At 52.3% G+C, this 27,125-nt stretch overlaps 5 protein-coding genes across 5 annotated transcripts; 4 read left to right on the top strand and 1 right to left on the bottom strand.

Moving 5' to 3' along the window:
• Positions 1 to 290: 290 nt before the first annotated feature.
• EMWEY_00014920 (myosin light chain TgMLC1, putative) lies at positions 291 to 1,580 on the top strand (the record flags this gene model as incomplete). Its single annotated transcript, XM_013479489.1, has 5 exons — positions 291 to 462; positions 733 to 1,022; positions 1,148 to 1,239; positions 1,381 to 1,428; positions 1,562 to 1,580. 5 exons carry the CDS (start codon positions 291 to 293, stop codon positions 1,578 to 1,580), a joined length of 621 nt encoding a protein of 206 aa, XP_013334943.1.
• A 1,291-nt stretch (positions 1,581 to 2,871) lies between these two features.
• On the bottom strand, positions 2,872 to 3,945 carry EMWEY_00014910 (hypothetical protein, conserved; the record flags this gene model as incomplete). The annotated part of the gene is made up of 2 exons (XM_013479488.1): positions 2,872 to 3,401; positions 3,582 to 3,945. 2 exons carry the CDS (start codon positions 3,943 to 3,945, stop codon positions 2,872 to 2,874), a joined length of 894 nt encoding a protein of 297 aa, XP_013334942.1.
• Positions 3,946 to 7,738: 3,793 nt separating this feature from the next.
• On the top strand, positions 7,739 to 9,103 carry EMWEY_00014900 (hypothetical protein, conserved; the record flags this gene model as incomplete). Its single annotated transcript, XM_013479487.1, has 1 exon — positions 7,739 to 9,103. One exon carries the CDS (start codon positions 7,739 to 7,741, stop codon positions 9,101 to 9,103), a length of 1,365 nt encoding a protein of 454 aa, XP_013334941.1.
• Positions 9,104 to 10,878: 1,775 nt separating this feature from the next.
• Positions 10,879 to 13,238, top strand: EMWEY_00014890 (hypothetical protein, conserved; the record flags this gene model as incomplete). The annotated part of the gene is made up of 4 exons (XM_013479486.1): positions 10,879 to 11,778; positions 11,999 to 12,112; positions 12,810 to 12,902; positions 13,104 to 13,238. 4 exons carry the CDS (start codon positions 10,879 to 10,881, stop codon positions 13,236 to 13,238), a joined length of 1,242 nt encoding a protein of 413 aa, XP_013334940.1.
• A 2,363-nt stretch (positions 13,239 to 15,601) lies between these two features.
• EMWEY_00014880 (M16 family peptidase, putative) lies at positions 15,602 to 26,719 on the top strand (the record flags this gene model as incomplete). The annotated part of the gene is made up of 19 exons (XM_013479485.1): positions 15,602 to 15,634; positions 16,088 to 16,152; positions 16,464 to 16,827; positions 16,979 to 17,068; positions 17,916 to 18,629; positions 18,775 to 18,922; positions 19,072 to 19,262; positions 19,524 to 19,785; positions 19,933 to 20,229; positions 20,876 to 20,943; positions 21,072 to 21,695; positions 21,856 to 22,235; positions 22,452 to 22,902; positions 23,170 to 23,832; positions 23,953 to 24,148; positions 24,282 to 24,461; positions 24,831 to 25,066; positions 25,206 to 26,183; positions 26,459 to 26,719. 19 exons carry the CDS (start codon positions 15,602 to 15,604, stop codon positions 26,717 to 26,719), a joined length of 6,201 nt encoding a protein of 2,066 aa, XP_013334939.1.
• Positions 26,720 to 27,125: the final 406 nt, after the last annotated feature.

The following is a 27,125-nucleotide window of genomic DNA, read 5'->3' as shown; positions in this document are numbered from 1 at the left end:
CCAAATTTGCGGGTGTCAGGGATGGCAACAGAGTGGCTTGGCATGGGGTGCGACGGCTGAGTGGTGTGTAAAATGTACGGTTGGGAGGGTTTCCCCCGGCAGTCTCTATGCTCATTGCTGCGAACAGTGCACAGAGTTATGCCCAATGTCTTGTTGCTTGAATGCAGCTCAAAAGCACACCGAGATCGTGCCTTTCTTCCAACCGTTGTCTGCTCCGGAGGTCGCTTCTTTACTGTGGAGCGACGTTGACACGCTTTGTGCTCCCCTGCTCCACCATCTGAATCAGGAAGATGGGTCGTGCAGAGAAAGGATGCCCTATTTGCTACCACAAGCTTCCCCGACCCGGAGAGGTGTTGGAACCTTACGATGAAGAACTCAACTACTTCATGTGGATTCCAGGGTTCGAGTGGAAGCCCAAGCGCGTTGTTGAGGAAGATGCATATGACACAGAAGGCTCGGAAGGTGAGTCTCCTTCTTTGGGGTCTTTGACCCTAATGGATGTTGTTGACACCAGATAGTTCACGTGACCCTGATTAGCGGGTCAGGATGTGCTTCTCATTACCAGGTTAACTCCCGGTTCGCAACCTGTGCGCCTGCCACCGTCATCGCTGCTGCGTTGTAACGAGAGCGGAAAGCATTATACCTTATTTGGCACAATGATGTTGGGAATGTGGTAGCGATTGGAGTGCCACGATGAACTTTTGGAACCTGGTAGTGTTGCCGTGTGCTTAGGGGAAGCTGACGAAGACATGGAAGAGGCTCTGAAGGAGATGGTAGAGAATGACGAAATGAAGCAAAAGTACAATGAGCGCGCCTCAGGCGGAAAAGTTTCGACGACGGACGCTGCTGTTCTAGCCAGACAGCTTGGCCTTGCCCCATCCTACGCTGATGTAGAGAAGTTTGAACAGGAGAATGGAAGCCAGCTTGACTACTCCACATTCCAGCAGTTCGCAGCTCAGAGCACCCATCCTGAAGACAACATTGAAGACCTAGTCGGCGCGTTCGCCCACTTTGACCCCAATGTACGTTCGAGTGTGCATGCCGCCGTTCACCATCTCGTACTATTGCAGCGCCAACATGCATTCATGGTATTTCTGCAAATTATATTCAAGTTAAGGACATATGTGTCGGTGCTACTGTTGATCAGGGAAGCGGCTCATTGACTGTGCAACAGATGCGCAATATTCTTATGACATTCGGTGAACCTCTCACCAAGGAGGAAATGGGCGTTGTCGAATCGTAAGTTGTATTTGATGCTCCGTTATTGATCTCCGTAGAGATAAAAAGCACTAAACGCGTTAGCGGCTCCGTTTGGACCGCATGTATCATCCATGGTACGGTAGCAAGACTCGTCTCATGTTTCTATAATTGGTGTTGCAGGAAGTTCTTCAGTGGCACGACAGTTGACTACAGAGAGTTCTGCACGAGGTAAGATGACCGGCATCAATGAACACCTGCTGTATAGACATCCATCAAGTGGCGGCTAGCCCATATCTGGTCGTCAACAGCAGATGCGGCTAACGTGTTGCAATTTGTCTTGCTGCTTTTATTGCTGCCGCAGGGTTCTCGCTCGCAATTGAGTGCAGTGGGCGCGAAGAGTCGCAAGGAGGAGTCCAATGAAAGGGATGCGCGGGCAGTTTTTCCTCGTCTATACGTCAATGTATATAGCGTACATGACTACGCACAGCGGACAAAGCCAAATGTACACATATATATGTATGAATACACATCGTGCATGACGAGCAGTGCAGTAGTGCAGCGCTTTATAGCTTGCCAGCTAGAGACAAGCTGAGGCCCAGTGCTTTAGCAGCGGCCCAGGTCCCTGCAGCACGGCCGCCTCTGACTTCACATTGGATGGGTTTGTGTAGCATTAATGGGCTTTTTTATTGTAATGAGAAGTGCTGCCGCAGGAGGTACACCGCTCCGGAGACGAGCACTGGCCGCCTGTCGGGTCGCTGCATCAACTCCACCTTTCCCTGTACATAGTGCAGGGTCTGTTGTGTCGCACACGCCGGCGTTTAGGGTGTAGCTTGTGCAAACGGCAGGATGCCCATTACGAGCTACATCATCCTTCTGCGCAATATAACTCACTAGATTTACCAACAACTAACTTTTTCCGAGGGTGACCAAGGGCTGTTTTTGAGAGCAGCCTGCGCTACACATATGCTGTAGTTACGCATCGACCATCAGATAGCGTGATTACTGTGAACACGCGCTACTCCGTCAAGAGCCCAAATGGGAACAGTTGCAAACACCGCGCCTCCCTGGAGTCGAGATAATATGCTGCAGACAGCCAGGGGTGCATCTGTTCGTTGTGTGCAACTCCTAGATTGTTCATATGGGCTCGGGTTCAGCTGCTCATGCACAGTGCATGATCCGCTGCAACTTGCACTCCTGGGACAGTACCACCATAGGCGGAGCAACTATGGGTGGTTGGAGAGGCAAGTTAGCAGGTAAGCAAGCATGTGCATCAAGCACAGCTCTAGTTCCTAATAGCCACTGGATACACAGATAGAAGCCTCTTGAGTCGACTTCCATGCGTTCAAAAGTTACCAGGGCTGAGTCCAGAACGTAGGCGGCGTTGTTTGCGTGTTCTTTAAGGAGTCTTTGCGCCAATTCTGCACGACCTCCCTTTCTGCGCGGCCTTATAGCATGCAAGCCGTGCTACCTGCTAAGGATAAGCAACGGAGTGCTCCGCATGCATGCATCTGTGTGATACTCTGCTGATGCCTCTAGCATCAACAGAGCACTGGTGTGCCTGTGTGTACGTATGTATGCATGGATGCGTGTTTATGTTAGAGAGACAATCTTCCCGTCCTGGCAGTCCTGATACGAGTAGCTGCCCTGCTGTTTGTTGCTATCAGCCTGGCGTCAGTCGGCAGCAACGTGAACAATAGCACGCGACTGGATGATGCCTCGGCCGCCAACCAGTGCCGTTGCATGCAGGAGCACCCACAAGCTGGAGAGTTGAATTTCTCCATCTAGGAAGCATTCCCTGCTAAGTTCGATCCAGAAGGAGAAATCGCGCCAGTATAAGTAAGGCGGAGACTGATGCTGTACTGGCCCCTCCTCGCCTTGACCAAACAATGCAGCGCTCGAAGATGCATTCTGCTGGGCTCCAGAGGGGTTGCTGAACGCCTCCTCTCCCCTCAGACTCCCTTCTCCCTGCAGGGAAAAGCCCTTAAACTCCCTGTAGGATTCACCGTAGAGATCAGCTGGACGAATCGGTGGAGCCCCTGTGTTGCCTTCTGAACTGAACGTCTTGAGGGCTGCGACAGTCACTTTGCTCTGCTGAAATCGCCCGTGAATCTGTACGATGAGATTGAGTGCGAAGAAAACACAGAAGGAGGCTATCGCCACCAGAAGATACTTCAGCTTGATTTGCAGCTCCACTTCGTCGGCTGTGCGTGCACACGCCCTGCATCCAGCATATCCATCCGCATGGGTAGCTGAACTGCGGCCTCTCCGTGTTACTGTGGCAGAGTTCTGCGTCTTACGGCCCTCCACTGCGGTAGAGGACGGGGCTTGCCTGCCGCCAACTACAGAGGAGGGCGTGTATGAGACAAGCAATGAGAGTATACCCATTACAGCTACGGCCAACCAGCCGCAGCAGCAAGACATTCCTAGCTCCCGCTTTACAGCCACTGGAAGTTGCAGCTGAGGCGAGAGATGTCTATGCTCTCCTTCACCATGAACTGGGGTGCTGTGGTTCTGGAGGACCTTGTCTATGAGATTGGCCGGCTGCCACACGTGCTGCAACGACGTAATACCGATCACCACTACGTCTAAGAGCAACAGCCCGTACACCAAAAGCATCCGCCGATCAAAGCGCACCCTTCCGTGAGAAACCGGCAGCGGCACACATGGGAGGGTTGCTTGCTGCTGCTGTTCCTGCTGCTGTTGCTGCGTCGGCGGTGGCGTGTTAGACGAAGATGAGGACTCCATGGATCCGCATGCATGCACACCTGTGGGTCGAGGCGCCGTTGTCGCCACTATACTTGTAGAACTATTGCTAATGCTGATAAACTTCAGACGGGTAGACGAAACAAAACAACTATACAGGCGGCGTGTGTGCGCCGCTACAGCTCCTCCTCCCCTACTAGTCCTTACTCATCCGCCTCCTTTGCAAGAAGTTATTAAACGGGAAAATGAGCCTAAGGAGCCCTGGGAGTCAGTAAGAGATTGCCTGCTGAGGTTAACGCAGAATGAAAGCACAGCTACAGACAGACGCTCCGAGAGGCGCTGCTCCGTGGGCCACCGCACATTCACGCATCCGTAGACTATGCTGGGCTAGATGAAGAGCAGATGACCACAGAAAATGAATTTCGTCGAGGAAAAGAATTTAATTTGAGGATGTGGCGCAAGAGCGGAAAACTGGAAGCTGGAGGGGGGGCTGTCCCTCCGGTTTGTAGGTCTGTCTGTACACTGTTTCATTTAAAAAGACGGGATGTGCGCCAAGAGTTGTTAAATATATACAAATGAACGTTGTACGTCGTCTGCGAAGGAATGCAGAGGTGTCGTACATACAGGAGAGCGAGTGCATCCCAATGGGCTACCAGGGGAAGGACGGAGGCCCATACGGAAGTGTGTATGCCGAGGTCTTCACATTAGTTGTTCTGCAAACAAGACCGTCAATATATGCTTTCAACACATCTGAAAACCTTCATTGAATCCTAGTTTCTGTTATTGTTGCTTCTCGGTGGCGGTTTGGCTCAGAGGCGCCATCTCTGGTATTTTCCACTGTTATTATCGGCCCCAATATGTGCCCCATAAACGGCTTCTTTGAGTCATAAGGCAAAGTCAATTCAAATTAGCCTTGTTTTCGGGCAGCAAGGGCTGGAACTGGTGCTGCAGGGCAGTTCCGCATCCCGCATATGGAGTATGCAAACCGTAGCTCGACACGCTCACTCAAAGCAGTTTTCACGATTCAGCCATCTCGGTCTTGGCACGTGGTTATTCACTGTACCACATGTTGCTTGCTGTTTTGGTGCGGCTGGCTTAGCCCGCTAGGTGAGTCCATTTCCACGAATTTTCACCGCATTTCCGCTATTGTCCCTCCTCAGCCGCTGCATCATGCCCGCAGCAGCAGGAGAAGCAGCTGTGGGCAGCCGCCGTTTCCTGAGTTGAGGTATCAAAGGCGTAACTGAACTTGTGACGTCTGTCAGAGCAACATGCATCTGCATGCGGGTGTGAGAGCGTAAGAGCAGGGAGTATGCTATAAGGGAGCAGGGAGTATGCTATAAGGGCCCTGACTCTGAACTGGTGCTCGCGGAATGCACGCAAATGTTGCGTTGGCTACTTTGGAGCAACTCAAATAGATTAGTGCAACCTTGTTGAGCACATCAAATGAGCAACTTCAGCAGGGGTGCACGCTTTCGGAGAAATTAGTGCAGGCGGTCGTCAAGGGAAAGCTGGAGCAAGCTGCAGCGGACAGCCTGCTGATGCGTGAGTCTGCTGTTTTCCTGACCCCAGAGGTCTTAACTACAAAGGGTGCATCGGCAAGTTCTCTGTGGTCCTGAACCATCTGCCCCACCGAAAACCATGCGGGTTAGCAGAAAGTGTTGCTTTCTGGACTCTGCTGCTCCATGCACATCGGATTCTGGGAATACTCCAACATGTCCACATGCCTTCAAAAAAGATTTTGAAGTGAAACAAAGAAACGAAAAACAGAATGTGGCAGGTATCCCCCTCGTAAGCCACAACTTTTGTTGCAGTTGCTAGGGGAATGTGCCTGTGGCTTCTGAATAGAAGCACAACTCCCCCCTCAGTTGGCCGCCATCCCTTTATGGTGCAGGAGCTGAGAATGTGTATGGCTGGCCAATAATACTGTGCGCGCCAACAGGGGGGGAGAGCAGTTCAATAGACAACCCAAAAGACACCTGTAGAGTTCACCTTAGGAGACATTTCTAGTATGCCATCAATTCAGTAAGTAAGACTGCCTCTATGACGCGGAAATGGCAAATAGGTCACCAAGGAAGAAATACCTCTTAGGGAAAAAACAGGCAAAATGGAGACGGGGCAAGGAAAGCAATCTGTTGCGCTGTATGGGGGGGCGGTCGCTATCTGGCTGTCTGCCAGTTACAGCCTGTTTAACAGTGTTTTCTTGGTTTTCCTTTTCATAGTAAAAGAGAGGCCTCAAAACGAACGCCAAATGATGGTGCTTGGGAAAAAATGTGAGATGTCTCCCGACTGCACCCCAAGCAAAGCCACTGGTGAGAGCAAGTTTTCCCTTCGATTGTTAAATACACTGCAACTTCAATGTATCTGAGAACCTGCGTCCCGTATGTACACTCGTTGCGCCAAATATCCAGCTACCCCAGCCGCTTTGCACGAGCTCTGGGCAGGGGAGGAGGCGCAGTGTCCAGTGCCTCCATGAGTCTAGCACCACCTACCCACGCTAGATAGGAAAGTACTGAAGTCCTGAAATAAGCTTCTCATGGCACATTGAACTGGATATTGTCCGACCTCTTGCATATTTATAGACAATGCACTGTGGCAGCGCGCTCACGGGTCCAGATGAGCACAACACATCATGGCGGTGGTGCGAGGGATAGTTAGGCCCTTGCACTTTTCCGTATGGGCACAAATATAGCGGCGAAAACTTTCCGAAGATGCTCAAAGAGAGACGACCTCACACATCCCCAGGAATTTCTCATGTCTTTTGCTTAAGTGCGGATAAGTGCACAGAGTTGAGCAGTGTATTCATCTCACCTAGTGGAAGGTGGAGAGGAGTAACGCAAAGTGGAGGGTATGCTGGTGCCGTCGCACGCATGAAGAAAGACTGTAGTGTGCGCGTACAATCATTATTTCAGCTACAGGATCTATAACTCTTCCGTTTTCTAGCAGGACTTAGCATATGCAGTGGCAAATGATCAAGACTTCGATAAAATTGGGGGGAGCGTCACCACTTTTGTTGTTTCACTTGTCTGCAAGTACAAAATGCCACCTGCTGCACCTGCTGCAGCGCTTTGCTCTGTACACCAACTTCTGAACGAAATGCCTGGCTTCTTGTGTCGGGCAATTTTCATCTGGAAGGGAGATGCGTCCCCTGCCTGCAACAGCGGTCCAAAAATATACGTACATGTGTATATATATTGCCCAGCTACACGCAAATAAGCTCGACACTAGCAAATAACTTGCTAGTGTCCTTCACAGGGAAAACAAGCACAGTGACACCCTAATTTACCCACATAGCAAATACGCGCAGCGCAGTCATTAACAGGCATTTAGTCCCCTTGCGGACAAAATCATCTGGAGGACATTTGCATCACTCTCGATAATAAAGATGCAATCTGCCGGTCCTTCGTGTAAAAAGACTGGCAGATAGCCGCTGACGACGGGTTGGGATCAGCATCCCTTCCATTTCGGGGAGACAAATCCGAAGAAAACAACCAACCCTTAGCCAAAAGTGCCCTAATAAGTTACAACGTAATCCATGCATAATCTGAAATTAGGAATATTTCCATTATGTGCCCACCACAGAGAAATTTAGAGGGGCTAGTGCAACAAGCCTGCAGGGGCCCACGGTAAGGGGCCCCCCCACACAACCCGGAGAATTACCCGAGAACATCGCATAAGAATAGCGGGAGTGGCAGAACCACAGCAACAATTTATTTTATTTTCTTGAACTGCATTTTAGAACGGATAGGTTTCATTTCGATGCGAATCCGTATTTGTGCTGCGTCAGCTGTCGATACGCCTGACGAATCGAACCTTGATATCGACAAATCCACAAAGGATGCCAGACGATAAGCTCGCCAAAGTGGAGGGAGAGATGGGCGCAGAGGAGCAGCGCAGCGGTGACATGTCTGAAGGAGAGACAGCAGCAGCCAAACAATTTTCGCCGCACGCATTCCACTCAACTTGGGAAGAACTGTATCAGCGAGACTTGCACAATGCTGCCGCAAGGAAGGCTTACCAAGCCACAAAGAAGCACGAACGGACAATTGGAAAAAGGCAAATGGAAGCCAGGAGGAGCAGTAGGTGCAGCAGCAGCGGGACCAGTGACTGTTCTAGTGACAGTTCCTCAATAGATGGGGACGAGTGGTTTGGGCCGGAGTGCGGCAAAATACTTAGCTGGCTCTTAAACACCTTAAAAACGCCTCACAACCATCCCCTGAAGCCTTATTTCCGCCGAGTGCATGCACTCTGCAACACGGGCTCTTTAGGAGCTGGAGTATGCAGGGGAGACACATGTCACTGGTGCAAGGGCGAAGGGCCTTTAATCTCACAGGAGTTTAAAAGGCTTCCCATCCTGGACGTAGGATGCGGCGGCGGTCAGTTCTTGGCGCGTCTCCGTCGTTGTGGCTTTCAACGGTTGGCGGGCGTTGACTATTCGCACTCTGCTATTCAGCTGGCCCGTTCGAACCTTTGTGAGAAGGCCGGTAGGACAAGCAGCTATGGCTTTGCCCACATATGTCTGAGACAGGCAGATTTGAGACATCTGAGAGCCGACAAAAGAGGGGACGATCGGGAGGACAGAGACTATCCGTGCATTTGCTGCTGCAGCAGGGCACTAAGCTCCCCCAACGTCCCTGCAGATAGTGGGGAAGAGAGCGGTAGAAATGACAGGGGCGGTTCGTCCCCGTGCTCATGTAAACCAGCAACAAGATTGCCACCATTTCCTGTTGTGTTCGACAAAGGAACCTTTGACGTCTTCTGGCTCATGCGCACCCCTGAGCTGTACGTGCAGTGCATGCACAGGCTTATGCCACAGTACAGTATTTTGTTTTTAACTTCTTGCAACTGCACCATCGAGGACCTGGATTCTTTATTTTGTGCGAAGATAGGTGCACCTGAGCAACAGCAACAGCAGAAGCAGCAGCAGGCGCCCTCAAAAAATTCTCGGAGGGAAAACACGGTTCACTCTGAAGCCTCCCACCAAGCAGCCGCTGCAGCATCGTCGGAGCCGCTAGAGTCTGCAGACTGCAGAATCTCAGAACCTGTGGACTCGTTAGGGGAGACTGATGGAGTAGATAATGGGAGCAAATCGGCGCCGGAAGGGCCCCTCTTTGAGCGGATTGGCTTATTGCCACATCGGTCGTTCAAGTTTGGCGGAGTTGAGGGTCAGGTGGTGACCTCAGTGCTGCTTAGGAGGATCTGACCAATCGCGCATGTTCCTTATTATCTGGATGCTTAGGGCAGCATACCAAATGTGGGATGCTTGCCTCGTTGATGCTGGAATTGTCTTGCATCATTTTGGCTTGTTCGCTGCATCAACTGGCTTGCCACGACGCTAGTACTCGGGTCTCGTTAGAGTAACTACAGGAGGGAATTCCTGCACTGTTCCCAGGATTGGCTTTTTATAGTCGAACGGACTCGTGTTGGGTCTTTTGGTGGGCACCTATTTACTTCCGTATGCACGTGCTCACTATATACCTACTGCATTAATGATTTCAACCGCGTCAATGAATGCTTCATTCGGCTCTTCTAGGCAGAGCTGTGCATGTGAGCACCTGTGAGCTGCTACGTCGCCAAGCTCGTTCACGCCCGTTGTTTGTATGATTTGGCCTAGTAGTATTCCTGACGGGAGAGACGGAGCCTCAACGACATATTCGCCAGGACCGAGAGGTTCTGCTCTACTAATTTTAAAAGAGGTTTTCATTTCTACATTGTTAAGATTGGAAAAGGGAGCCGTACGAGACCCATATGCTTGGCTTCGTGCAGCGCTGTGCATGAGGTTGACGAGGACACGTTCAGTTTGGGGGGTGATTGCTGCCTCGTGCATTGGTGTAGGTGCCGGAAGTAAATAGAAATTTTGAAATTTTGCAGCTGTTCTGCTAATAAAACGCATTCTGAATAGTTGCTCAAGCATGGGCACGTATTTGGGTACTTGGTTTTGATTGTGCGAGGCTGCATTGGAGCAGCGGTGTGCGGCGGTCGGCCGCTGCCGACCAGCGAAGACGCAGTCAGCGGAGGTGGCCTCCGGCGTGGAATTTCGAGCTCAACATCGTCCTAGTTTCTCTAGCTGACATTGGTAGAACACTAGGTTTTTATCCCCGTGATTATAGGGGGGCACCTGCTGCGCCCTTCAACCTATTTAGCACTCGCACACAGCCAACAGCTTGGCTTCGACATCCCGTATACAGATATCCCGACCCACAAATTACTAGCAAAGTGGTCTTTTCCCTGATATATATTGAAGTAGAAGCGGCGTCTAACTCATTTAACTGTTATTTGTTTATTTCGCCAGCAGCTTGCCTTGATATACCATTGACGTTGACTGCTGGCCCCACAGTAGACCATCCCACTGGATGTGTCGGCCTCGTCAGGAAGCGGCACTACCAGAAAAAGGCGCCTTGACAAAAATTTGTTAACTGTTTACGGTACCGGAAATATATTGACTTTTTGTACTCCTGACAGCCCGTGCTTCCACTCTCCCTGTTATCCGGAACACCACTGCTGGCGGTGACCTCCACGGAGGTAACCACACTGCCTCACCTGGAATATACGCGTTGAGAGGACTCTTCTCCTTCAATTCGGCCATTAAATGCAGTCCCTCGTCTGTGGAGAGTCCGAGGGAAATGCTATAAACAGCCATAGGGGTCTTTCGAGCAGACATTTACGGGCCGCCGAGTTCTTAATACCAAAGTATTTTGGGGAACGTGAGGAGAGCACTGGGTTCCGCCTTTCTTGTAAACTGTGCAAATTTTAGCGTCAACACAGTCCATGTGAATTCCGGTGTTGGAATGATTATCTTCATGATATAACTGACTTTCCTCTTACGCAGGTTCGCCTCTTGCACACAACGTGTGAAGCATCTCTTAACCCAAGATACACGAAGCTCGTAGTCCAACGTTAAGCAGGAAGGATATCAAGGCAATCTGGGGCTTCCCGCAGGTATTTTACGAGGACCATATATCATTGCGTCAGGAGAAAATGCCAAGAGGACCCTTTTGCCTTCCCGTGGAAGCTCCGTTCTACGGGCAGTCTGCGGCCATGAAAGACTCCGTTGACTCCGAAGAAATACAACCGATTTCCATATCTCCTGCCTACCTTAATGCAAACAGTGTGGTCGAGCAAATTAGGGAAGGCATTCCCTGCTTAGTGGAATCGAAGTGCTTAAGCTGCACAGCAGTCCCCAGTGGAAACAGTGGTTATCCAAAATTGGCAGGGCCCAACGAGAGGCATGGTGTTCCAAATCATCCACAAAACTCTCCTAGCGGCAGTAGATCGCGAGTACGTTTGGCCATCCTCAGTACCCACCGGAATGAGGAGGTGCTCGGGCTTGCCCCACACATGGGGGCCTCAATGGGAGTATGCAGGGTTCCCGAGGCTGTTTCGTGGACACCACCAAACGAATTTGCCTCCACTCTGCCTTCATTGAGAATGGCGCCATTAAAGGACAAGCTGCTAACTTCAGAGCTAGCAGATCCATCGGATAACAAAAGACCGTACCTTGCAGTGAGTACTGAAAAGATGCACACTGATTATGAGGCTTCGTCTGCAGGACCCCCAAAGAAAAACAAATTGGGGCAGACAAGAATATCACCGGCTGGCCTGGAGAGTTCCTGCGCATCTAAGCACGAACCACAGCAGATGCGTGCAGCAGCAACTACACAACCTGGGGGACGCGCGCACGAAAAGGGGCTGGAGACTATGACGGCTGTGTACGGAAGGCCTGGCACTTGGACGCCACGAGGAACGCGGCCTCGACTGAGTATATTCAATCAGGGAGAGCATGTGGCAGCTAAGATGTACTTTCACCCCACCAAAATGGCATGGCGATCAGAGCTGCTAGTAGATGGCTGCAAAAGACAGCGATCTTTTTCTTGCAAGGTAGGTGCCGCTGCCTTTTATTGGAAATGAGCCCAAGTGCTAGGCGTCCTTGTTGCGGCAGAAACTGACCACGATAGGGTCTGGGCTGGCCTGTTTCCGGCGTCGTGGAGAGCTGGAGTAGGACCCAGTGAATGAAGTGCCAGGTAGTTTTTTCTTCGGTTATGTAGGTTCTGAGGCGTCTAACTACCAGGCCGTGTTTTTATGAGCTGTTTCGTTTCAGCTGTACGGATTTGAACGGGCGAGAATGATGTGCGAGTGGTCGAGGGATTTCGTGTTGCGCACAGCCCGACTGCCGACAGACGACGAAACCCGGGTAGCTGTCGGACGACTGATGGTATCCACATTCCCAACAAGCAACACTACAGAAACCGTCCCCCTTTATACGGGATGGTTGTATGCATACCCACCGTTTGAAGCTGGACCAACGTGTAGCCCTGTAGTACAGATTGAACAAAGCCCTGCTGACAGGCAGAACACGCACCAAGAAAACCACTCGCCCAGGAAACTCCTAGCCCAATATCACCCACTAACGTGGGGGGCTGGAGTGTGTGCTAATCGACAGCAGCACCGTCCCCATCCCCAGCTCGAGCCAAAAGCATCGATTCAAGCTCAAATTCAGAGAATGTCTGGATTGCAGGCACGCACAGGCTCGCCGTACGTGGGCGAACACAATGCCTATTGTGCCACTGCATACAGTCTACTTTTGCCGCTAAAAACTAGCTTGAGCCTACCGGAAGCTGCGCATGCCACAAGTGGAGAACCAGCTGGAGACCAACTCGCGCGCGAACAGCATCAAGAGAGCTGTGCCGACGCATTCGCGGAGCTCAGTGTCCTACCCGTGCTCAAGGCCAAGCTTAAGAAGCGAAAGAGCCGAAAAACGGGGAAAAGACCCCACAGTGGTGTGCGAGGAATGTATATTTATCACAATGCCTGGAAAGTGGGTTGCATACGTTCGAAAGCAAAACAGCTGTCTGAGGGATCGGCATGGAAGCAAATTCTCTTCACCCTTCTTTTTTCGCTTTTTATGGCAGGTTAATTACTTCGGAAAGGACGGCCCTATACCGAAGTTTTTCTACTACAGTAGCGGTGTGAGTCATGCTCCTTTTCTTTTGCTGAAGCGTCTCGTGAGCCAAATACTTGGTCCGTAAAGAAAAGCACAGTGGTCCATTTGTATCCTAGGCGACATAATGTACCTACAATAGAGGGCTTAGCGACACACTGTTGTTTCAGGCAGGGAACGTGACTTGGCGCATATCAGGCGTTTTTGCTCCTGCATTTGAAAGCGTACATGGGCCGTGATAATGAGTTGCTTGCTGTCATTGCAGAACACCCCAGAAATGAAAGAACAGCACTCGCTGGCCCGTAATTTTCTGCGCCAAGTGATTGAGAAAAACAGACAAATTTATGACAGTGACGGAGAAGGGCTCTCTGAGGAAGAACCAGGCATGCTTACCCTGTGAATTTTTTTGCACTGAATTCCGAACGAGCAAGCAACTGAATTCCGAGCGAACAAGCAAGACTTTCCTTGCATCCTTTTCTGGTTTCTGTCTGTGCCTCGTATTTCCCTCCAGTGTGGGCAGAACGAGTGGAAAAACTAAGTAAACTTGCTGAAACATTGGCAGCCAAACCTCTGGAGCCGGATAATCCTTCTTGCAAAGCGCCGTACTACAGGACAGCAACCTCCATTCTGACTCAACAAGAGCCAACCATGGCAAACGAATCACCTTCGCTGCTTTCTTGTGGCAAACACAGCCATTTGGAAGACAAATCCACGGAAGGCTCCACAATACTACGAGGAGGCGTGCAACAATCGAATCGTGTCCCTGTACCGGCTCAATGCACCCAATCAGTCTACTCAAAGGGCCACCAGGGGCACCTTTGTGCGGATGAGGCTCTGGTCCGCAGCACAAAAGGTACGTTTTCAGGGGCGCCACCGAGGGATTTGCCTCATTCAAGTCATTGGTTTCATGGCATCTCGTTAGGTGTCTCAGTGCATTTTACCTTCAGGTAAAACGCAGCCAGACGCAGTAAACATACTACGGGGCTGGCCATCACAGACTGAAAGAGGACAGGAGACGTTAACTTGCAAGGGCCCCTATATCCCGCAAAATCAGCAACAGGGTCAAGAAGGAACATTCTCTAACTCTAGAGGGAAAGATGCCGGATCCCCTTTAAGACGAAAGTTAGAGCATGTGTTACCCACAGTGGCCGTCTGCCGAGGTACATGCTCAATTGGAACTATAAAGAGGTGCATAGGGCAAGCAGCATTTGAATCGTCGCCACCTGCTGGCACTGTCGCCATTCCCGAAAGTCTGTCGGAGAGCATCTTTAATATCAGAGCAATTCCCCCTAACTCGGCCCTTGTATTCTCAGGGGATGATCCAGAAGAGAATGGGCCCGTACACAGTGCATCGCAGGATGGCTTATGTGCTGCTTCTTTTGAGGGACCAGACAAGGAGCTGTTTATGCTCTCGAACACGGCTTGTGTAGATAACACCAGACCTTCCAAACCGCCGTGCAGTAACAGAGGTATCTGGACAGCTTGTTGTCAAAGCCCCCCTCCCTGCTTGTGTTTAGTTCAACCTCTTTAGTGGTTTGCCGTCGGTTTGAAGCAAAGCTATTTGTTTCCTGCCGCCAGTGCAGGCTTCTCAGTAGAATGACGCTCCCAAATTTGATTTCTTGGGTGTCCGTCAGCTTTCGATTTTGCAATGTAATTCGAATATGGTACATGGTGGGATGTGTGAGGCAACACAAACGAGCCGTTGCTGGTGAGAGATGAGGCTTGTAGTGGCCCACAAGCAACCGGAGGCCTTCCTCTGCATCAGGCGCATCCGAAAGGCAGCCAGAGACGGCGCTGTGTCCTTTCGATTTTTTTCAGTAGCTCATAACACCTACAGAAGACCGCGTAGTTTCAGTCTCGCATTCGAGCTGATGACGGTTTAAATTCCTCGACCAGCTGGGTGTAAACTTACCTCCCGCAGACTGGAAAGATAACTCTGTTGATAGTCTCACGTGAGCAGTACTGGTTCGGCTGTACTGGAGTTTCGCCACTTACTTCTCTCTGGGATAACTACTTTTAGCTCTAAGTATTGCTGAATTATTTGCGCTGGTTCGTCAGTTCAGGTTAATCCCTCTTATCTTTCCTTTCTTCAACGTTACACTGCATGAGGGTGTTAGAGACTAGGGCAGTGCAAACTGTGACGTGGCTGTGAAAAATGTAGGCCTTGTGGTGGAACAGGTGTTTCGGGCCTTAGATATAATGTAATAACTAGGAGATTAAGGAAGAGAGGACATCCTTATACTATTCATTAGGAATGGCCCCCAGTTTGTGGAACTTGCACAGAACCTCCCCACGGAAGACAAGTTCAGGCACAAGAAATGGCATCAAAAGCTATTACGTGCCGCTCGGCCTCAGGTGTCAATTGTGCACGTTCCTATCTTATCATTACAACCTGCGGCAGCTTCAGAACTGTCCGAAGAATATGCGGCACTTCGTTCCGGAAGCCAACGACGTCCCCAATTCTCAGCGGTGAACCGCCAGTGTGAATGTAATTCCAAGCCTACTCCACTACAACTAAGTGCCGTTTGTGGAGACGCCTCGACTGCATTTTCAGCCCCTTGTGCCTTCTCCTTGGACTTCACCCGAAACACCCTCAGATATTACGCCTTGTGTCACGAAAGAGCTGTAGCCTGTTTGGCACTGCCATCTGCCGTGAAGTGCACGGCCGTTTCGTGAATATACGCACTTTCACTCTAGTTAGATGGACTCATCAGCTAGCCCCAAATTAAGACAAAGTGCTTCAGATCCTCTGCAGCCAGACTGATGGGCCACTCGTGTATGGGCGTGGTGGGCGCGGTATTGCCACCCTTCCCTGCTCTGCTTGTGACGTGATCCGTTTTCCTCCCTATCTACATTCGTGCTATTTGATGCTTGTCCCAGCTGCGATACTAAGGCCCCTCTTCTGCAGCCGCTTTCTCCTCCGAGGCATCGAGGGAGGCTGGGGAGGGCGGCCGGTGTGCTGCCTCCCTCTTCATTTGTGCAGCGTTCTGTGTTAATTGCGCTTCCCAGGGTTACTTTTGCGAACTAAACGAATATCCTCGCTTTTTCAGTGGAAGACACAACTCCTTACGCAGGACGCGCATGCAATCCGAGGCGGCCCCACAAACCAGGCCTTGGGCAAGGGGGCTTTTCAGGCAATAACATCGTGGCTGTACTCAGCCCTAAGACAGTTACCAGTTCACGGAGACAAAAGAAGCATCCTTGTTTTTTTTTTTCTGTCCCCTGGGTGTGTGCTGCTGCATCGCGCAGCTGTGGGGAAGAGAGGTCACAACGGGATTCTGGGGGGAGGCTCAACCAGCCCCGGCGTCTCTACCGTAAATCTGTTCAAACCCTGATGCAGAAAAGTAGGCGTAGAGCGGTTTATCGTTGAGTTTTGCTGTTTATGGGCCTCCCGTTTATCCCTACCAGCGGGATACTATTAAGGGGTCTTGCCACCTCAGCCCCCCACTTACGCATATCTGTGCACAGTTGCTGTCGCAAACCAAACAACAAACCCAGCAATTGGGCATGCGTACAGACACGTCCAATCTAAAAACCTGCACCAGCCAACACTCTCCACTGTGACGCGCTGCGCCTCCCTGTGCTTTTCGTATGAAGTCGCTTTTGTGTGACTTGGGGTGTGCAGCCATCGCATTGTAGTCCTCGGCGTTGTCCTGTTCTGCAACAGTTGGGCGCCTAGGCGTTCTTCTCTTGCTCTCTACAACAGCAAGAACATCATTGACAAGGGAAAGCAAGGGAAGATAGAGTGCGCAATTGATTCACCATCCCAGAAGATGGTCCCAGGTTTCCGAGCTGCCGCTTTCGCGGCCTTGTTTAGTCTTTTTGGGGAATCATCTGCAATTATTACGCGGTCAGGGTCTCCTCAATGCACCCATCTATCCCCTGGTCCGGGGTGTACTTCAGCAACCAAGGAGCATATGCCTGCCCTTGCCTTCGGCCCCCTAGCCTTCATTGGAGGTATCGGGGTGTCTCCCAACAATTCCCAGCAGGTACTCCCAGTGCATTCAAGCATGCATAATCATTGCCTCAGGAATTTGGTCTCCATCTTGAAGCATACCAGCTGAGGAAAGTCCGCATTTTGGTAACCGAGCGTGTCTCATGAACCCTGTGCTAATGCAGTGTTGCGTTGCTGCGTGGCAGGTACAGAGTGCAGCAGTCGAAGGAGATAACAGGCCGACCTCTCCTGCCTTACCACACCGCCGGCTTCGTGTGGCTTCGTCAGGCGCCAAAGTAAGAAACTTCGCGGAGTCGCGGCGGGGTGTCTGGCCCTGATGCGGGCCCCGTGAGGCTGTTATTTGCGTCTAGGGTTTGTCTGTGTGTCCTGTACTCTGTGGTGCGCGACTTTTGTGCATTTATGCCTTGTGATGATGGCCATTTGTCTGAGCATGGCCGCTGTCGTGTTACACTACCCCCATGTGAAGGCTGCCAACCTGGGGCCCGGATACCGTGTGCGCGGCGCTGGTCGTTAGATTAAGCGAAGTAGATGCTGGGCGTACGGAATCGTCCCTCTCCCAATTTCTGTCAGCTGCCTCGCTTCGGCGTTGCTTCCGGGCCGCATGCATGAACGGCGGTGGGCGATCTGCGTAAAGGCGGCCTGCAGGCGGACACTTTAGGAATGGTCTGACAATGATTGCAGAGGTATGTCTGCCTCTGGAGTGTCCGAATCTATATGTGCCTCTTACATTCACGGGGGCAGGGTACCGCGCTAGGTGTTTCTTTCTGTTATGAAAAAGCGGTGCGCATTCAGCAGCACTCGGAAATATGCAGCGGGGTATGCGGTATGCATTGCCCATTCCTTCCTGTTGCCATTGCTGCTGTCACCCGGCATGCCGTGAGGATATTTCGTGTCTTTGTGGGGTATAGACAAAACTCTGAATTTAACGCCACCTTAAGGGAGCTGATCGTGAATAGAGAGGGCCAAGGACCGGCACTCGGCAGGAAGGCCGCAACACAGAGACAGAGTAGAACAGCGCTGCGGAGGATGGCAACGAAAATCAGCTGCAGAAGCGACGCAACGTACTGCTGAGAGGCCTGTGCAGGGCGTGAAGAGTTGCATACCAGCTTGTCTTCGGTGCAGCTGGAAGAAACAGGAACTGTCGGGGAGTGCTCCGGTCATGTTACGCCTTTCAAGCTGTTTGGTTTCGGCGCGTTGTTCTCCTACGGCGTGCTGCATGCATGCAATGTGGATATGCTGTACTTTAATTGCGGGTGGGGATATGCGGAACGCAGCTTGAAGGTCTCCGCTGGTGTGCGCTGCTGCTCCTCTGCTGTGCAGCAGCCCATGCTGAGAGAGCCTGCCTCTGCAGGAGGGACTTCAGACCGCATTGGACGGGCGCTGGCCTCTATGAGGAAGGCCTTCAACGAAGGGGTTGCGGGTGGTGGCCTTCGAGGAGGCGCGCGAGGCGGTGCGGCAGGGGGTGGCCTCAGGGGCAAAAGGCTCTCCGAGCCCAAGCAGCCGGCACTTCCAGTTGGGAGCGATATATTGGAGGGGCTAGAAGGGGAGGAAGATGACGAGGAAGACGATGACGACGAGGGGGACGAGGAGCTGGATGATGATTTAGACGACGGTGATGATGACGACGATACTGAGGATGATGCGGGTTATGCCGATGAGGACTACGACCCAATCGCACCAAGAGGACCCCTAGAGAACAATAACTACGGGGAGGTCTGGTTGCCTATTCAGTCTCGCCCTCGCCGCAACCGCAAGAATCACGCCACTCGTCGGCTCGTGCAAGAGAGCCTCGTGAAGCCTTCCAGCTTGATATATCCGCTTTTCGTGCACGACGAGGTGAGCGTTTGGTTTTCGTCAAAGGGCCTGGGCAATGGCTTGTCCCTCCTTGACACCAAGTATCTGGCTTACATGCCCTGCCACAACTCACAGGTATTCTGGAGCAGATTGTGCGTGCGTTGCGGACTTTTTGCGCCTCTTACAGGAGCGCAGCGAACCAATCCCTTCGATGCCAGGGCACCGGCGGCTGAGTCCTGCAGACGTGCTAAAGGAAGTAGAGGAGGCCCGCCGCTACGGTGTGAACGCTTTTATGCTGTTCCCTAAGGTGGACAGTGACCTCAAGAGTCCCATGGGTAGGCGGAGCTGTACCTTGGTCAAAGGGCTGGGACTTAGGGGAAGCACGCGTGTTTGTGTCATACTGCAATTGCAGCGCAGGTGGCCTGCTTCTGGAGGAGCAGGAGGTACCGTTGATGGGTCCATTTGGGGTGTGTTTCGTTTGCAGGGGAGGAAAGCAGCAATCCAGACGGTCTCATGCCTCGCATTATCATGGCAGTCAAAGACGCCTTCCCAGATGCTTTGGTGCTGGCCGACGTTGCGCTCGATCCCTACACCACTTCGGGCCATGATGGTGTCGTCGACGAGGAGACTGGAGATGTGCTTAATGACATGACGGTGTACCAGATATGCAAACAAGTTAGTTTCACTGCTGCCTCGTCGTTTGTGCTCGGTTGGCCCTCGCTTCCTTGTGATTAAGTGCTGTCCATATTTCGTCGCTTCAGGGTTCCTCGAGAACAACCCAGCATGCGTGGTCTACATTGTTGCGGCTTGTCACCAACCTCGATCAAATGAGCAGCACGCGTCAGTGGACGTTGTGTTCTTTGTAACGCGAGACAGTATGTTTCGTGATCTCCGGGAGAGCCATTTGATGTTTCTGAGGGAGATGTTGTGGTGCAGTCCGTCAATTTGGCGCGGGCGGGAGCGGATATGGTTTGCCCAAGCGAGATGATGGATGGGCGGGTGACGGCAATTCGTGAAGCGTTGGACATGGAGGGATGCGTGGACACATCGATCTTATCATACGCGTGCAAATACGCCTCTTCGCTCTACGGGCCGTTCAGGGATGCTGTGGGGTCCAAAATCCAAGGGGGTGTGGATAAGAAAACCTACCAGATGGACATCTCCAATGCCTTGGAGGCCGAACGCGAGGCTGAGCTGGGTATGTGGCCCTTGTAGGAGTTTTCGTGTTTTGGCTCTTTTGGTTCTCTGGGCAGGAGAGGTGCATTGCTGTTTTTACCAGTTACATGCCAGATGGTTACGTTGAGGAAGCCTTATGGCGGTTGCAATTTGTTGTTGGTGGGTGCAGATGTCCAGGAGGGGGCCGACATGCTTATGGTAAAACCTGGGACGCCTTACCTTGACGTACTGCGTCGTGTCCGCCAGAAGACGAACGTTCCCCTCGCTGCTTACCAGGTGTCTGGGGAGTATGCGATGATTAAGGCAGCTTCGGAGAAGGGTTGGATTGATGAGAAAGCCACCGTTCTAGAAACGCTGAAAGGTTTCCGGAGGGCTGGAGCTGATGCAATCGCGACGTACTACGCTAAGGATGCGGCCAAGTGGATGGCGGAGGACTGCAAAGGCAGCAATAGCTTTACTGAGCCTTGTTTCTAGTCTAAATTCTTTTGACTGTCTCTATCACGGCCATGCAAAGTCCACATTCCGCACAGGAGACATACGTATTGCAGAGCGGGAGGTTGTCCGGGAGCTGGGCGGGCTGATGCATATCACGGAATGATGCGGCTCGATGCATTATTGTAGAGGGATTGTGTCTCGCTGCCCATTCCCCGGATGACTGCTGCTTCAAGAAGGATATTGGTGGATGGGCTGTCAGAGGAGGCAGTTCTAGATATGCTATGATGGCGCAGTGCGCTATCAGGCCAAATGCTGGTTCTGTGTAGCCTCATTGTAATGCGGAAGACTTGGGAGCGGGGAGCAGCAGCACTTACAGGAGGAGCAGCGAGCTGCTTTTGCGCTCCGGCATTATAGGTTCTTTTGTATGGGAGGGGTTTGGTAGTGGATAGCGGGCGGAAACCGACGGCAGGAGCTTGGCGACTAAGATAACCAGTTTGAAGGACTGGGCAAATGCTTTGATAGACTTTTGGGGAGCGCTGAGACTTGCGTCAACCCGAACGAACTTGCGTGTTTTTGAAATTTATCGGTTCATCGCCTTTGTGTCCTTTCACCTACTTTTTCATTCTTTGTAAAAATACTGTTGGATGCGTGCCTGTGTTGTGCCGTGTCTTGGGAAGGTGTCTGCTGCAAGCAGCTATTGAACAGCTGGGGCAGCAGCTGGGGAGGAGGAAACAGCAGGCCCGACGTAGGGCCCTGCTGACCCTATGTCGGGCCATGCATGACCTTTCAGCTGTAGCTTGTCTATTGGATGTAGGGCGTTCAACAGGTGGGTGTAGAAATTAGGGTGGGACCTGTGCGAGTCTGTGCGTGCAGAAGGTCAGGTTTGCGTCATCCCTCACTGCACCGCGGGGCGCCCCGGCCTTTCCGTTGCCTCCTCCGGGCGGCGGATGCTACAGGATTGAAGGGCGAAGGCGACTGCTCTCCTCGGGTTCAGTAGACAGAAGGGGGAGTCGGTTGCTCGCTTCGAATTCCCCTGAGGGGAAGCTTCAGGGAACTAAGTGGTCCCTTGAGGATGTAGGAAATTCCTCCACTTTCCGGCTGCCGACGACGCCTCTGCCACGTCATCCCTACCTGCAGCGGCGAGTGCTGGATTCTGGCTTGGAGGTGTTCGTCTTGCCGCATGCGCATCCAGAAGGCAGCTTAGAGGTGCACTTGGAGATGCATGCAGGTAGCACAGCGGAAGCAGACAATGAGCGGGGCATGGCGCATCTTTGCGAACATCTGGTCTTTATGGGAAACCGAAGACGGGGAGAAGTCGTGGCACTGCAGGGCGAGGCCAACGCTTTCACGGATTTCCATCACACCGTATACTTTGTGAGCTGGCGAGGCGGTGAAGGAAGCGGCTCGGACGGTCAGAAGGCTGGAAGAGGAGAGGAGCAACACACTGCAGTTCGCAGACTCAGGGCAGCGCTCGAGATGATGCGAGAAGTCTTCACGGTACTACTTCCCGGCCCTGTAGTTCAGTTGACGAGCCATTACAACTGTGCTTCGGAAACACTAGGCTCCCCACTGTCGAGAGCCCTCGCCTGTGTGAAAAACCGTATCAAGCGGCAGCTGTGCTTCTGTGGACTGTTTACTTGTGTCAATGCATCTCAAGGCCCCCACCCAGTTCACCGCCGAGAGACTTCTCAAGGAGAAGGCTGCAGTGCTTTCGGAATCCTCCTTAGTGAACACAATTTTCTACAGAAAGGAACAGGCGCAGTTATCCAAGCTGCATAGCGACACCAGCCTTCCTTGCCGTTTCCCCATCGGGGACATGGGGCTCCTGCGCAGTTGGAACATTGAGGAGGTGCGCAAGTTTTTCGCTCGATTCTACCGTCCAGAAAACGCCACGCTGTACATTGTTGGAGATGTGGCTGCACATGCGACTCTCCGGTATGTAGACGACATCCTCGGGCCTGTTCAGGGGGACAAGGCAGGCGAAGAGGAGTGGCAAACAGTTCGCGATCTGTGGCTTCAGAAGACTGTTAAGAAAGAGTAGGAAGCTTTACACTACACGCTTTTCTCTCCTCCTGTGCTGACCATACGACTTCTCTTCCCCCACTGCACCCTGATTTCACGGGGGCTCGCAAGCTGGCGTACTTACTCGCTCCCTGTTTGCTGCTGCTGCCACCTTGTAGTGCTGCATAGTATTGGTTGAACCGGTAGCGGAGCGATTGGCCTTCTTGTGGGTTGCTGAGGTGGCTTGTGCAGTTCTGTCTTCTTCCCTCCTTTGGCGCACGCCTGGATTGGGGAAAACATGACTGTAGATGCTGTAGAGAACCCTGAAGGTTCTCCGGGCTCTGTCGGGAAGAAGATAGACCGAAGTGCTACTTCTCCCACGTCTCTTGATAGTGTGTTGAAGTCGCGGCTGCATGTGTGGCAGCACCCGCTACTGCAGCACTTCTCCTTAATCTTCCTCCGTAAGCTTCCTATAGCCGCCATGCACACGCAGGCCGATTTCTTCCGGCTCCTGGCGCGCAAGCTTGCCCTGCAAGCCCTTGCCGTAAGACTTACAGAGCGGTGTCGCCGAGAGGATGACACGTGGATGCGGGTAGAGGTTACCGACACGGAGTCCGTCAAGGAAGGTTGCCGCATTGTCAGTGTGGAGGCGGAGGCTGAACAAAAGCGCTGGCGAGATGCTGTACGCGTCGCCGTTGAAGAGGTGAGCGGTCTGCCTCCTCCACCTGCCCCGCAACGTAAAACTTCACGTCCTCAGCTGCGTGAAGTGCCCACTCCACGGAGGCGTTAGTTGCATTCCAGGAGGCCTAGCTGTCCTAATAAGATACACAGAAAGTTGGGATGTTTTCGGCAATGTCTGGCAGCTGAATCCTGACACTGCTGAATCATGACACTGCAGAGATATATGTGCTACTTGAAGGCAGGTATTCGATTTTGTCTGGTTTGAATTGCTGGGTGGACATGTGTTCAGGTACGCCAAATGGCGACGCATGGCTTGAGCGAAGCGGAGTTGGCAAGTTTGGTTGACTCGTACAAGGTTAACCTCGACCGCATGCACATGCAGCTGCTGTCGTCAGCAGACATGCTACGGCTGCTCATGGACAGCACCGCTTGCGGTCATCGCGTAGTGCACCTTGAGGACGAACGGGGTCTTGCCTTGCAACTAGCCAGGGGTGAACTGGGCTCCTCGTCTAACGCAGGCGATGCAAGGGGAGGGGGAGGGACAGACGCCCTCGGCTCGGAGAAGATGAGGCAGCTGCTCACCCTAGTAAACGAAGAGGCGCGGGTCATGCTCAAGTGGATGCACGGAACCATCGAGAACGACGGAAAGTACAGCGGGCCTGACGCCGTCTGTGCGTTCCTCGTTCAGTCAGGAGGTCCCCGCAACAAAGGCAACAGCTGCCCGCCCCAAAGAAAGCGCTTTCCTTCAACACAGCTGCAGGGCCACATCGAAATGGAGCAGATGGATACGGGGATTTCCAACGTGGAATGCTCCCCCACCTTGAAGAACTCAGATGGACAGAAAGACGGCGAAGATAACCAAGCAAGGCTTGCAATCCCGCAGGAATTTATCCTTGGAGAAATCTGCGACGCCATGACCCGTGCTGTCCCATCAAAGAGAGAGGGAGTTGAAGTGAGCGCTGCGTAGGAAGGCAAAGCTCAGCGCACGTGCAGAAGTTTTACTTTGACCTCTCACGGAATTGCTTTTTGCTGGGCCCTACAATACAGTTGTGTTATTTGCCCTGGTGAACAGACCCCGAAGTACTTGTTAACAAGTGAGGAGTTGGCGGCCTTACGACGCCGAGCGGCGGAAAGCTCCCCAGCAACCCAGATGCTGACGGAGGCAGGGCCGAACGCGCAGACCTTACAATTTGCAAACGGCGTGAAAGTCAATGTGAAGCCATTGGCCGAGGAGCGCGGGTCTGCACTGATTCGCGTGTTGATACCTGGTATCTCCAGCAGAAAATCGGACAGTAGCACAACTCAGCAGGGCAGCCGAAACTGAATGTTAGTCTTCACTTTAATTTACATCTTCTTCGTTTTTTAAGAAAAGACTTTACAGATGGTGTCACTTGTCTCCAGGCGGCCGGCTGGGCTCCAAGGTGGATATCGCAAAGAGTGTCCCCCAAAGTAGAGAGGTCGAGGACTTGAGGCAACACAGCGCCGCAATGGTGGTGGGGGCGATGACAATGATGGAAGGGGGTGCAGTGGGCCCCTTCACTCGCCAACAAATTGAAGCTTTCTGTCAGGAGAGGTTGATCGGTGAGCCATCTCCGGTGGATGCCCAGCATGTGGCGGTGTTACGTTCGGTGCAGCCCGCACGATGCCCAGGACATATGCACGCGAATGTCGTGCTGGCACTAGTAGGAGGCAGTGTGTTAGTTGAAATGCGCATTAGTGTGTCTTTCCGTTCTTTGCTCACGGAGGGAATGTGGATTCATCTGCACTGCAGCTGGAGCCGAGTTTGTGTTTTCAATCTGCCCCATCCTGTACAAGGCATGCTGCTGCCCGTTGCTGTGTTCCAGTTTTCGGCTGCGTTACGTTTGGATGTGGTTTCTCGTGTTGATGGCGTGCTTTTAGTAGTTTGAGCGCTCTTTAGCCTCTTGGGCTTTACTTTCCCTGCGCTTACAGGAGTCAGCATTGAGTGCTTGGACGAGTTTTTTGCCATTGACATCAGCGTGCCGGCCTTTGCGGCCCGCGATGCTGACTCTGACAAAACTGGCCACCCTCTGAGAGCATCAACGCTGGAAAGTGCTATGCAACTTCTTCACCTGATTTTCAATGCCTTTCGTTTTGAAGAATCTGCGTTTCGCCGAGCGAAGCAACGCGCCCTCATGGATTACCATGCATACACTCGAGATCTGGTGGTAAGCTAGCTCCCCATCTTTGATTTGTTCTTACCACTGAAGGCTACTCGAAGAGAGTCTCGGAATAGTTGAATAAGGAGTGCCGTGAATGTGAGTGTGGCATAAAAAGCCCATACTACAACAATGCGGATATTTACAGGGCTACTCCCTGGGGGAGCTAATTCTCAGCATGACCGGGAATGATCCGCGCTTTGACTCGCTGAAGCCAGCGGTGACTGCACGTCTGGAGTTGCCGTTTGTGGAGGAGCAAATCCGTTCCCACATCAAGCGGCAGCTGGACCGGGGAGAAATTGAAATTACGGTCGTAGGTGACGTTGACTCCGCACATGTCGCCAGATTAGCAGCGAGGTACTTGGGTACGATTGGGCCTGCTAACATCAACAGGGTGGGATCGCCGAAGGGGCTTCCCTCTGTATCAGGCGTACAAAGATTGCTGCAGTCTCCCTACCACCACCTCCAAGAACGTTCTACGAGCGCGGTGGCTCAGGAATGGAGTTTATCGCCAGATACGAAGGAGGCGCTTTCGGCAGGCCATTGGACGAAGGTTTGGGGAAGGCGGCTACATGCCTACGTGAGGGACAGCGAGGCACGTGCTGTGGTCCACATAGGAGGCTTCGCGTGTAATCGGTGGGGCAGGAACCCAAACGGGTCGTGGATATGGGACGAAATGGAAGCCCTACAGCGGAAGGATGACTCGGTTGCCGATCAAATGGAGGGTAGAATAGCCGAAATGAGGCAGCACGCGGCAGGCAGCGAGCACCGAAAGCACCCAGCCTTCCCCCGAGTGGCCTTGTGGATTCTGCAAGAGCTTGTTACCAAGCGCCTTTTCTCAATTTTGCGAGAGGAGCAGCGGCTAACATACGAGGCAGCTTTTGATGTCATGTCCTTTGACATTTTGTGGGGCGGCATCTTCATTATTACGGTCCACACACAGCCGGAAGAGGCAGAACGCGTCCTAGAGGCTACGCATCTGGCGCTTCAACAGCTCACGAGCATTCGACCTCTGTTACAGTCACAGCTTGATGGCGCAAAACAACAGGTACTCAGCCGTCACCTGCATGACCGCAAATACGCACGCTACTGGCTCGACCTCCTGGGAGGCCTACAACTAGCCGATGTAAGTTGACACCTAGAATTAACAGGAAATGGGTACAGCTTGCGCCAAACCGTATAACGGACGCGTCACTTTGCCAATCACAGTGCCGGTGTTCACATCTCCTTCTGGGAACTACAATTGTGTACGAATTATTTCCTTTCCAAGCTTTGCCATTGCCGGTGTTCACATATCCTGCTGAGAGCTACGATTTGTAGGCATTATTTCCTTTCCAAACTCTACACTAAACTCTAGCAGCTTGTTTTAGGTAAGCTCTTTTGACAGTTGCATCTGTTCAGGTTCCTCGTAAAACCCCTTCATACTTTTCGGAGCTTGAACGGGTTGTGAAAAGCATTACTATGCAAGACATTCACTTGCTCTTGCGATCGCTTGGTCTCCGTCGGGAGAGTATGTGGGAGGCCATCGGAGTCTCTGGTCCCGTTCCTCCAGCGGCTCTTTCTCGCCCACCCAACTGGATCGTAGAGGACCCTGTCGGTTCCCTTTCGAGCAGGCCGCTGCGCGCTTCGGAAAGTAGTCATGCTATCCCTCAGCGTACTTGAGCTAGGGTGGCTGGTTCCGCCAAATGCGTGTAGCACCAGTAGATATCGCGGTACGCAGTTGCGGAGGCACGTCTCGCGAATTATCTGTGCCTCGAGGTTTCTTCCGCAAGGCAGAGCCGTACAGTGTTCAACTGCGTCGCTAGTTTTTTATTCACAGCGCCCAGCTGTTGTAGTTGGCGGACCACCTGCCAGTAACCCCCAAGGCAGGGCAGGTCAGGCGTCTCAGACGCAAGCTGAAATGCGTTCGATTTTTCAAACTAGATTGTGGTCTTTTTCAGAATTGACCTTTGTTTGTGTACTTGTTGGGAAATAAATGCGTTGATCGTATACAAACAGCGCCATACACGAACCAGAGAGTCTGAACGAATGAGCGTCGATGTCTGCAGTTGCACTCCACGCTCAGTTA

This window comes from Eimeria maxima, genomic scaffold, assembly GCF_000499605.1.
Source record: "Eimeria maxima Weybridge genomic scaffold, Emw_scaff117, whole genome shotgun sequence".
In the NCBI taxonomy this organism is placed as follows: domain Eukaryota; phylum Apicomplexa; class Conoidasida; order Eucoccidiorida; family Eimeriidae; genus Eimeria; species Eimeria maxima.
The sequence above is the reverse complement of the archived record's forward strand: the minus strand, read 5'-3'. Positions and strand labels throughout refer to the sequence as shown.